The sequence below is a fragment of the Bufo bufo genome, chromosome 3 (assembly GCF_905171765.1).
Source record: "Bufo bufo chromosome 3, aBufBuf1.1, whole genome shotgun sequence".
Classification (NCBI taxonomy): domain Eukaryota; kingdom Metazoa; phylum Chordata; class Amphibia; order Anura; family Bufonidae; genus Bufo; species Bufo bufo.
In genome coordinates, this window is record NC_053391.1 from 427,383,528 (window position 1) to 427,395,968 (window position 12,441).

At 42.8% G+C, this 12,441-nt stretch overlaps 1 protein-coding gene across 4 annotated transcripts in view; it reads left to right on the top strand.

Annotated features, from left to right (window-relative positions):
* ARHGAP6 (Rho GTPase activating protein 6) overlaps window positions 1-12,441 on the top strand; it is a 656,522-nt gene that overhangs the window by 627,591 nt on the left and 16,490 nt on the right. For all 4 annotated transcript variants that reach the window (XM_040424989.1, XM_040424990.1, XM_040424991.1 and 1 more), the window contains 2 exons: window positions 120-268; window positions 3,395-3,574. In XM_040424989.1, coding sequence (XP_040280923.1) covers window positions 120-268; window positions 3,395-3,574 — 329 coding nt within the window. The remainder of the gene's footprint in view (window positions 1-119; window positions 269-3,394; window positions 3,575-12,441) is intronic.

The window sequence follows — 12,441 nt, forward strand, 5'->3', positions numbered from 1 at the left end:
TAAAAATCATTTATACTGTATATGCATGCCTTTTTGATGTGTGTACAATAACAAGAAAAATGTGTGAACAATTTATAATCCTTAGCACATATTTAACAAATTTATATCTGCATTTCCAGTGTTGGATCTTGAAGATCAGCTGGCAGCTTTGCAGCTTCTCATTTACCTCCTACCTCCTTGCAACTGTGATACTCTACATAGACTGTTACATTTCCTGTCCACTGTAGCTGGCCACGCCGAAGACGCAACTGATAAAGAAGGACAAGAGGTAAGAGAACAATGGGCAAGATCTACTGAGCCAAATTGCACCAGATTGTGTACGTCATATGTCAGGCTTGTTATGTGCTTTAGGGCTGTATTAGGCCTCGTTCACATTTCCCTTTTTTCACTGAAGTGTGCTGTCTGCATTTTCTACGGACAGAACACATACCCATTGATTTAAACGTGTCTGTTCACATTTCAGTATTTTTTTACTGACCGTGGGTCAGTAAAAAAAATCATGGTGACATGCACTACTTTGATCTGTGATGCGGACCAAGCATGCCCATTGAAGTCTATGGGTCCGTGAAAATCACTGACACACATCCGTGTTGTGTCAGTTTTTCACTAAAGACTAATAGGAGATTCTTTGGAAATTAATTTTCAGCTGAGAAACGTCAGTGAATTACAGATGACAAAATGATGGTAAAAACGGACACACGGCCAACCACGGATCCTTCACAGACCTCTTCATGGATGAAACACGTGCGCTTTTTTTTAACGGACGTGACACTGACACGAAAATGTGAATGAGGCCTCACACTGGCTGTGGATCGGCCAGATCATCGTTAACAAGCGTTTGTAGGAACTCTTGTTAGTAATGATGTGCTGGTGTAAAGATGCCGCTGAATACGGTCACAGAAATAATCATTTGGTGGCAGCAGATCGTGCCATCTAATCACGCTCTGCTGCCGGCAAATAATGATTCTGTATGGGGACGAGCAATGGCATAGTGATCACTCCTTCCCATACTGTTGAAGAGATTGCTGCATGTAATTGCAGTGGTCTCCTTCACTGACGACTAGGCGATTGCCGGGAAGGAACGCTTCCTTCTCGACAATCTTCTGCTAAATCTAGAAGAGCAATACAGCCCTTAGACACTTTGCTCCTCACTAGGAGTTAGAAAATTGTAACTAGGAGGCATGGATAAGAGGATTCTTAAAATGCACCAGATTTATCAAGGATCTGTGCCACAATTTTGGGGTAAATGCTAGTTTAAAGTAAAACAACCAAGATGTGGTGTAAGCAAAGGTTTCAAACACAACACATGTTTTTTATGTTTCTATAAAAAGTCACTGTTCGGGACCACCCCCTGGACTCTTAAGCCCAGAATGATTCTGGATTCCACTGAATAAACTGGTATGCAATGGAAAAGATGCAAAATTTTTATTGAAGATAGGGGGATTTTTTGAATATCAAAGCAACAGGAATTAATGGTAATTTCATATACTTTTGAGGCATAAGCTATTCAGAAATATCACTTACAAGCCATGACAAAAACAAATCTAGTTACACATCACTATAATAGGAGCATTATATCATAAGCTCCTGTATTGTATTTGAGAAAAGAGCATGCAGTCTGTCTCCTTTTTGGCAGTTTCAACACAGCATGCAGCTTGGACCACAGGCATAATTCAGAGAAGAGATGGGTAATAAAATATACAGAACTTTGAATGAGTGAGTTTGTCTCTCATGGCTAGTGAAAATCACATATATGTACAAACACAGTTTGTAAGGGCCTGTCCTCACTGAATATTTTGGCAACTGAATTTGGTCCTGATACTGGTATTCATGTGGCCAGGTTTTTTCTGCCTAAACCACACCAAGAAAGGACATGTAGCAGGAGTAGATTCCACATTCTTAAATGTAATTGCTTGAAAAAAATAGCACATCACTGCATAGTGATCACTGCAGCCACCAGTTTGTGTATAGACTCTTAAAGGCAATATAAGAAAGAGAAAAATCCGGCTCTCTCCAGGTGAAAAAATGAATAACTTTATTCCAGCGAAATAAAATCCGTACAGGTGTACATGAAACAGTCAACGCGTTTCAGACCTCTGAGAAATATGGGTCCTTCCTCATGACAAACGTGTTTATGAAATGGGAGCTCCCTCTTAGGTACCACAGACTAACCCCTGGTTGATGAGTATCACCTGGGAGGGGGAGACCCAAGGGGGCGTTCCCATGCACATGACAGAATAGAAAACCTCTTTAGCCAAAGGCAAAAACCAGCATAAGGAAGGAAATATTTTTGCTCTCTTTGTATTTGTATTTTTATTTAGTTTAATGATCGCTGTTTTAGTGACTTGATTTACTTATATTTGAGTTTTCCTTCCTTATGCTGGTTTTGGAGTGGATTCCTATTTGACATTTGTGGCATATCCTGGAGATATGAGCGGGAACAACCCCTTTATGTCCAGTGCTCCATTTTATTACAAGGAGGGGTATACTTTAAAGTGTAATGGCAGAAATCTGATTTCTGGTCTCCATCCTTTCTCATCAATGGTCCTGGCTTAGAAACCTCTGGTGTTGTTCTGCTGAGTTTGCTAATAAAGCTTGACATGAACCCCCTGGAAATTTTGCACAAGGAAGAGTTCGACTGCTGGATCTTGTGCCGAATTGTTACTTATGCAGATTCCCAGATGTCTCATGACATTGGTGATCTGGACAGACATGGGGCAATTTATCATGAGGGTAATTTTGGAAGTCAGTTTGTGTTGGCATACTTTGCATCAAATTTATCAGCTCACGTTTGTTAAATTTGGCACATTTTCAAACCTAACACTTTTGTCTAGAACTGCTCCAGTTTATTTACACCATCCACTGCTGGGATGATTGTGCAACTTTTTTTGCGACTTCGTAAAAAAAAGCCATAGTTGATAAACCTGGCAAGAAACGAATTGACATAACTAACCACACCTACTTTCCCACTTAATTTTCAAAAATGGCAAAAGCAGCGTAAAATAGTAAAAAACAAACAAACAAACAAACAAACATATTTTTGTAAAGTAATAGTTTGTGTCAAAATGCTATCACAAAGGGAATGATAAATTGCCCCCATGGAGTTAGGACAACAGACCAAATTTTAAGTTTGCACATATTTACACTTTAAAATGGAACTAAGTTTGCACGGCTATACAGATGGCATTAAACAGTAAAAAGACACCCATGGTTTAGTCACCCACTTTATGTGTCAGATACAGAGAGAAGATTCCAAACTGTATAAATGTCCTTTTAGTATTTCTCACGTACACACAAAATAAGCAGTGCTACTCTAGGCAAGGTAGTTGCTCATAAAAATGCTGTTATGCACATTCTGATCATGTTTTGCTCTATCTAATGTGGTTTTTATTAGATTACTGGGAACAAAATGACATCATTAAACCTGGCAACAATATTTGGGCCTAATTTGTTGCACAAGCAGAAGTCGTCTGACAAAGAGTTTACAGTTCAAAGTACTGCCAGGGCGGAGGAGAGTACGACTATTATCTCTGTGGTACAGAAGATGATTGAAAATTATGAAAATCTCTTTATGGTAAGCAAATAATTTAGTCATCTTAAAATATGAGAACAAAGGTTTGTGTATGAAACATGACAGATTTTATAAAGAATCACATTAGTTATTATCACTTTGGTTAAGTACTACTATCTTTGGGCAGCTTATTCATGTGTTTATATTCATTCAATGCATATTTTAGGGTTGCGTTAATATCAGTTTGAAAGAACAACATGGGATTCCCAGAAGTAAGGTATTATTATAAGATATTCAACTATAAAATATTAATACATATGGGCGATTGTTTGAGGGTAATGCAAAAAGCACTACCTTCATCTTAAACGGGAATTTCACTTATTTGGTAATGGCATAAAACAGTACCAGACATTGGAACAGGTTTATTAATACTGCTTAATATTCAGACAGTGTAAACTTAGACCAGACAGTCTAAAGATTTGTCAGGTATATCACTGTGGCTGATGCGGGATGATACATCAGGTTGAAGTTTATAATACCTAGTAGTTGGTTTGCTTTGTGCTAGGATTCTGGTGCACATTGTCATCTAAAACTGTGTTCCTTTATTACTATACCACACCTGCTTGTCGAGTGCGGCATTATACTCACTAATAGTACCAGCCACAGTGACCACCTAACACTGCCAGCCTGTAATGAAAGGGTAGGGAACAGTACAGCCCTGTGTTCCACCGGCCCCACTGTCCCTACCTACTTGCAGGATTCGTCCTAAGTGATGGCCCACAACTGGGCGGCAGTCCCTTCCTAGCTAAGTGCAGGGGCCTAAATCAAATGGGAAAAGAGTAGCGAGACAAAAAGAGGAAAACACCAAACAGGCAAAAGCAAAAATCAGATACAAATACACAGCAAAGTGAAACCAGGAGAAAACATCAGAGACAAAGTCAACAGGCACAGGCGAGGTCACAAACTAGCAGAGTCAAATACTTGGAGGTCATTCCAGAGGCAAAATCAGTAATCAGAAGCAATGTCAAAGTCAGCAGGCAAAGGTCAGTCATCCAGAGTAGCAAACACACAGCTAGCTAGTGAGGCTTATGCTACTTTCACACTTGCATTCGGGGTTCCGCTTGTGAGCTCCGTTTGAAGGCTCTCACAAGCGGCCCCGAACGCATCCGTACAGCCCCAATGCATTCTGAGTGGATGCGGATCCGCTCAGAATGCCTCAGTCTGGCTCCGCTTGGCCTCCGTTCCGCTCAGCAGGCGGACACCCGAACACAGCTTGCAGCGTTCGGGTGTCCGCCTGGCCGTGCGGAGCCAAACGAATCCATCCAGACTTACAATGTAAGTCAATGGGGACGGATCCGTTTGAAGATGACACAATATGGTGCAATTTCAAACGGATCTGTCCCCCATTGACTTTCAATGTAAAGTCTGGACGGATCTGTCTGACTAACTTTCACACTTAGATTTTTTTCTGAAATATAATGCAGACGGATCCGTTCTGAACGGATACCATAGTTTGCATTATAGGAGCGGATCCGTCTGTGCAGACACCAGACGGATCCGCTCCGAACGCAAGTGTGAAAGTAGCCTTAGAAAACCAGTCACAGGCACCTGTGGCCAGCAGCTGCCTGTTTAAATAGCTGGCCTCAGGAGGTATGTGACGCTGACACACAGCCTGATTGGTCCGGCGTCCTAGCTCCCTGATAAGTTGAGCAGCCCCAATGTCAGCAGGGCTAGTTCCTGTAGCAACGGGGTGATGCCTGCAATGCTGCCATATTGTGGTCGGACTTGCTGCAGGAGCACAGACAGGTGTGTGTGACACATGCAGTGTTTCATTAATAGTACCACCCATAGGACCTGAAAAAGAATTTAAGATATGCAGGAATGTTTACTAACCTTGTTCATCCCCCACTATCTTGGACAGATATTGCATGGGATGGGACGCATCAGGAATTTAATGTTGCATATTAGTGAAAATCCAGCAGCTTGGACGTGCATCAGTGCACAGACGTGTCTGCTTCGATTTTTTTATAATTGTTATCAAAACAGGGACCTTAAAGGGTTTCTATCACTTCGTATGACATAATTAGCTGTCAGACACTAGCGATCCGCTAGTGTCTGCTCTGGCCAACCATCCTAATATAACAGCTTTTTGGGCAGCCGTTTTGCTAAAAAAATAACTTTTATAAATATGCTAATGAGCCTCTAGGTGCTATGTGGGCGTCATTAGCACCTAGAGGCTCCGTCTACCTTCATACACAGCCACCGCCCTGCGCGTCCCTCCAGCCCGCCCATCTCCTGCTGAATGCGATCCTCCGTGTGACGCAACGGACGAATTCTCGCGCATGCGCCGTGCGCGGCTGTATTCGGCGCATGCGCAGTGAATGTCTGACCGCTTCCCTGCTCAGACATCTCCACTGCGCCTGTTCCTTGGAGCACTATGACGTCATCGGCGCAGGCGCAGTGGAGATGTCTGGGCAGGGAAGCGGTCAGACATTCACTGCGCATGCGCCGAATACAGCCGCGCACGGGGCATGCGCGAGAATTCGTCCGTTGCGTCACAGGGAGGATCGCATTCAGCAGGAGATGGGCGGGCTGGAGGGACGCGCTGGGCGGTGGCTGTGTATGAAGGTAGACGGAGCCTCTAGGTGCTAATGACGCCCACATAGCACCTAGAGGCTCATTAGCATATTTATAAAAGTTATTTTTTTAGCAAAACGGCTGCCCCAAAAGCTGTTATATTAGGATGGTTGGCCAGAGCAGACACTAGCGGATCGCTAGTGTCTGACAGCTAATTATGTGAAAGTGGTAGAAACCCTTTAACTAGGGACCTAGTTGAAAGAACTTGAGGGTATGTTTACACATGCTTGAAAATACAAAAATAAAAAGTTTTGCTGCAGATCTACTTCAAAAGCCTCAACAACAAAAAATATGTAAAAAAACACATGTATCACATGCGTTTTTTGCCACTAGAACGACAGTGGATTTCACCCTCTCCATTGCATACAGTGACATGCTACAGAATTTAACTCTGCATTGCAGGTCGACTTAATCTGCTGATTTTTATGCAGCATGTGGATGAGATTTCTTAAAATCTCATCCACTTTGCTGGTACTGTACAATGCTTCTCATCTGCTGCATAAAAATCTGCAATGGAAAATCTGTGGCATATCTGCCATGTGTGAACATACCCTAAGGCCCCTTGCAGACGAGCGTGTACGGATTATGTCCGCATGCGTTGCGGATGCATTCAGTGAAAACTGCGCAATTTCGCAAACAAAGCCATTCAATTTTGTCTGTAATCGTGTTCAGTTCAGTTTTTATTGCGCGGGTGCAATGCGATTTACTGCATTTTGCATGTGCGTGATAAAAAACGGAATGTTTACAAACAACATCTCTTAGCAACCATGTGTGAAAATCGCATCCCATCCGCACTTGCTTGCGGATGCGATTTTCACGCACCCCAATTCACTTCTATGGGGCAAAGTTACGTGAAAATCGCAGAATATAGAACATGCTGCGATTTTTACGCAGTGCAAAAGTGATGCGTGAACCACCGCTCATGTACACAGACCCATTTAAATGAATGGGTCCAGATTTCGTGCGGGCGCAATGCATTCGCATCACGTATTGCACCCGCGCGGAATTCTCGCTCGTGTGAAAGGGGCCTAAAAAGGGCCTGGATGTCTTTCTCAAAAGTATTCATGTTACAAGCTGTGGATCAAGAAGGAATGTTTTGTTAAACAGAAAAATTTGCTAATGGGGAGTTTTGCCTCCATGTGGAACATTGAGAATAGAGATGAGCGAATTTCTTGAAAATTCGATTCGGCTGATTCGCCGAATTTCACCCAAAAATTTGCTTCTTGAGGAATTAATTCGCCACAAAGTGCATTTTTTTGTAAGTAGTGGGTGCAATGACAGGAAGCGGCGATAGCGCCGCCCCCGTTACTGTCCCCCTCAGATGCTGCGTTCATACATGATCGCAGCATCTGAGTGTACAAACAGTGTGAAATTAACAGTAAAAAAAACATTACAACAAACTTACCACGTCCATTTGCGTGCGACGGGCCAGCAGCCACCATCTTGCTTGAAGATCTCGACCGAAATCACGTGCGGCGCTAGATTACATCATCTTGCGCCGCAGGGGATTTCGGACTAAATTTTCAAGCAAGATGGAGGCTGGCGGTCCTTTGCGCACAAATGGAAGCGGTAAGTTTAATTTTCAGGATTAATCGATTCGCTGACACGAAGCACGAGGAAACTCGACTTCTAGGCAAATCGAATAATTCCTGAAATTTGTATCGAATTCCACTTCGTGGGATTCGATTCGCTCATCTCTAATTGAGGATATTGCACAAGATCAGTGGTGGAAACTATGGCATGGGTGCCAGATGAGCCATCTCTGTGGGCACCTGCACCCTGGAAATAGTCTATGGTGTAACACTATGCCTTAGACTATTCCTTGGATTCATCAGCGCAGGGCGCACTATGTACAGCACAGACAGCGCACTGAATGTAGGCAGGATATTATAGCTAAATGATAAAGTACATGGAAGATATACGATATGGGACTGTAGTGTTTAGGTTAAATTGTCGTGCTGGAACTTTGTGATAAATAAGTGGTGTTTGGATTGCAGTTTGGGCACGCGGTCTCTAAAACGTTCGCCATCACTGCTCTAGATGAACTTATCAACCTCCCCTTATTGTAGGATAAATAGGGGGGAACTTACTAAGACCAAGAGTAAGTTGCAAAAAATTTATTAAGCCTCTTAATAAATTTGTTGCATCTTTGACTGTACATGAAACAAAAAAACAGATTATGGCAGCTACGAGGTGGCATAGATTTGCTCTATAATTAATGCTAGTTTTTGTCATAAATAATAAAATTGTTGGGCTTCAGGAGGCATTTGCTTTTTTCTAGAACGTAAAATCAAAAAAGGTGTGCATTTATTTTGCATTAATCATGCTTGTGCAAAATCGTGTGACTTTTTGACACCAGTTTTCTGGCGCAAAGACCATGGTAGATTCCCCCTCATACAGTAGTGTATGTATCACAATTTTTCAGTTGTCTAGTCACGCTGGAGGCTGTCGAGCTGCCAGGTCTTTATGCATGAATAAATATGGTACTTGTTTTACTCATCAAATATTTTGATATTCAAATCCAGTAGTTAGGCTGCGTTTGTATCTTGTAGCCAATATTTCTGTCACAAAGGAGGCAAACTGGAGATGAACAACTGGACCAACATACCGTGGCACTAAATTGTCAATCATTGTGTGAAATATCAGGCGTACCTTTATCTTATGATAAACTTGTATCTACTAAGGTTCGACCAGACAACTAGGTGTCCTGATGCAGTTTGGAAGCCAAAAACAGGAGTGAATTCAAAAAAGAGATGTCGTATCTGTCCTTTATTCCTTCTCTCCTTTTATGATCCACTCCTGATTTTTGCTTCTGAAACTGCTTCAAGAAACTTGACCACGTGGTTGTACCCTTACTATCGTAGCGGTGACATTATGTGGACATTGCATGCCTATAAGTCCTGAAAACTGTGCTTACACTGTTTGTCAAAGAGTGCTCAATACATTGCTGACACAGCTAAAGCCGAATCCTTCTTTCGTTACCTCTCATCTGATGTTTGCAGCCGGGAAATAATAACAATGGAAAAACATTACACAAGTATCTTTGATGTGAAGCCAATTGCATTACTGTTTCCCATCATACATTAGGTATTGCAAATGAGCATAAAGGAACAGTAATTAAAAATCAAATGACAGAATAGGACCTTAGCCCATACCTTGTTTTTTCTGGTTATAGACCAAGGGCAATCATTCCAGTCCTACCACTGGATTGTGGTCGGCTTTTCATACATTCTGCCACAACCAGAATGGTTGTCGGACATTTGTTCTGCTAGCCTCCATCTTTATTCATTGCAGGGGCTTACCCACTATAGGAAGTTATGGCACATTTTTCAGTAGGAAGGTCCATAGCACTAATCGTAAGGGTTTTCTGGTTAAATATTGCTGACCTGTCATCAGCATAGGTCATCAGTATCTGATAAGTAAGGGTACTCCTGGGGCTTCCACTAATTAGCTGTATGAAGGGGCCGCTGTGCTCCAACAAGTGCTACGGTATCTTCATTGTATAACAATCACATACTTTAATCCATGTGGGATCAATGTTAGGCCTCTTTCACACGGGCGTTGTGGAAAAAAGGTGCGGGTGCGTTGCGGGAACATGCGCGATTTTTCCGCGCGAGTGCAAAACATTGTAATGCGTTTTGCACTCGTGTGAGAAAAATCGGCATGTTTGGTACCCAAACTCGAACTTCTTCACAGAAGTTCGGGTTTGGGTTAGGCGCTGGGTAGATTGTATTATTTTCCCTTTATAAGGGAAAATAATAGTATTCTTAATACAGAATGCATAATACAATAGTGCTGGAGGGGTTAAAAAAAAATAAAAACATTTTTAACTCACCTTAATCCACTTGCTCGCGCAGCCCGGCATCTCTTCTGTCTTCTTTCTTTGCTGTGTGCAGGAAAAGGACCTGTGGTGACGTCACTCCGTTCATCACATGGTCCATCACATGATCCATCACCATGGTAAAAGATCATGTGATGGACCATGTGATGACCGGAGTGACGTCACCACAGATCCTTTTCCTGCACACAGCAAAAAAGAAGACAGAAGAGATGCCGGCTGCGCGAGCAAGTGGATTAAGGTGAGTTAAATTTTTATTTTATTTTTTAACCCCTCCAGCGCTATTGTACTATGCATTCTGTATTAAGAATGCTATTATTTTCCCTTCTAACCATGTTATAAGGGAAAATAATAATGATCGGGTCTCCATCCCGATCGTCTCCTAGCAACCGTGCGTGAAAATCGCACCGCATCCGCACTTGCTTGAGGATGCTTGCGATTTTCACGCAGCACCATTCACTTCTATGGGGCCTGCGTTTCGTGATAAACGCACAATATAGAGCATGCTGCGATTTTCTCGCAACGCATAAGTGATGCGTGAAAATCACCGCTCATGTGCACAGCCCCATAGAAATGAATGGGTCAGGATTCAGTGCAGGTGCAATGCATTCACCTCACGCATTGCACCCGCGCGGAAAACTCGCCTGTGTGAAAGGGGCCTTAGGCTCCATTCACACGTCCGTGGTGTGTTGCGGATCCGCAAGACACCCGCCCGGCACCCCTATAGAAATGCCTATTCTTGTCCGCAAGCTGCGGACAAGAATAGGACATGTTCTATCTTTTGCGGAGCTGCGGACCTGAAGATCGGGGCCGCGCTCTGCAAATGCGGATGCTGACAGCACACTGTGTGCTGTCCGCATCCATTCCGTCCCCATAGAAAATGAATGGGTCCGCACCCGTTCCGCAAAATTGCGGAACGGATGCGGACCCATTTGCAGACGTGTGAATAGAGCCTTAATCTTTCAATAGTAATCCAGTTGGCAGAAATCCTTGTGTTGGTGATGAAAATGGGCAGCTTAAAGGGGTATTCCCATCTAGGAAATGTATGGCATATCGATAGGATGTGCATAAAATGTCTGATAGGCATGGTTCCCAAAAAGAATAAAAAGCAAGTGCACTTCTGAAAATAGCCTAGATAGAGCTCTGCTATTTTTGAAAGTCCAATTTATGAATGGAGAGGATGCCACACCTACGTGTTCTCCATTCACTGCAGTGACCTGTTCTGAAGACAGGAGCACCTCTCAGACATTTATAGCATAACGATGTGTAAGAATGTCCCACATGGAACAACCCCTTTCACTGCATTATCACCCCCACCAATTTAGCAGCACTCTTGCAGTTAGAATTCTCACTAAAATATAGAGGCACATGTTTTGTCTTTCAACCCCTGTACACCAAGGTAAAAAGTCAAAAAATTTGGCGCAGATCCCGCTTAAGCAAAAAATTTTTATGAATTTTTAAGCCCTGCTCGCCACTTTTGCATAAAGTGTGCATAGCAGGGTGAGTAGTGGGCAGTGTGGGACCATACATAGCCAGGCTGGCACATATATTCAGTTGGACCTGAAATCTACACCATCATGCTGGCATATATTTCTGTTTTGGCACACGGACCTGCACCAAGGTGCCACATTTACTAAGAGGTGTCCATCTCTTACTGATTCTGATGCCAGAAAGGGATAGATTAAGACTGGCGTGTAAAACACTGGTCTTAATAAATATCCCCCTTAATGCATCTGTAGTAGGAATTACATCTGTAGTGGGAATTCCTAAGCTTCCCAGCAACCCAGTCTGTGCAGAATGCAGCTAAATAATCATGTCCACTGTAGGAACAATAGGGCACATTGATTAAGACCTTTAGACGCCGGTCTTAATAAAACCCTAAGCTGGACGTGGATCCGCCAAAGTTATGAAGAGGAGCAGGCCTCGCCATAACGTTGGCGGATCCTCTGCCAGTTCTAAATGGAAGACAGCTTCTAAGCTGTCTTACATTTAGACCTTTTTCTACGCCTAAAACATAGAAAATTGTAAATAAGACGGGCCTGCTGGCCCATCCCCACCCACAATTTTAGACCTGACGTGAGCGTGGAGAACTCGCAGATTGCAGCGCAACTAACCATTGCACCGCAATGAGCCTGAAATACACTTAATATAGGCGTATTTCAGTATATTAAATGACCCCAATGTGCTTTCTTCTTTCATCTTCAAAGTACCCTTTTTACAATTAATATGAATACTGATCTGTTCCTACCCTGGGGTTCCAAGATATATGGAGGAACTTTCTATGACCATGCCATCAATAACTACCAGTGAAAGGGAGCTGTGAAAAATGAAAGGTGGAATCTGAATCCAGTTCTACTTTACACCAGTCTGTTAAATGTCCCCCATTGTATTTTTAGCGGCACAATCACAAAACCATTATACGCAAGTTAACCATGAAACAAGTAGTGCTCCCTTT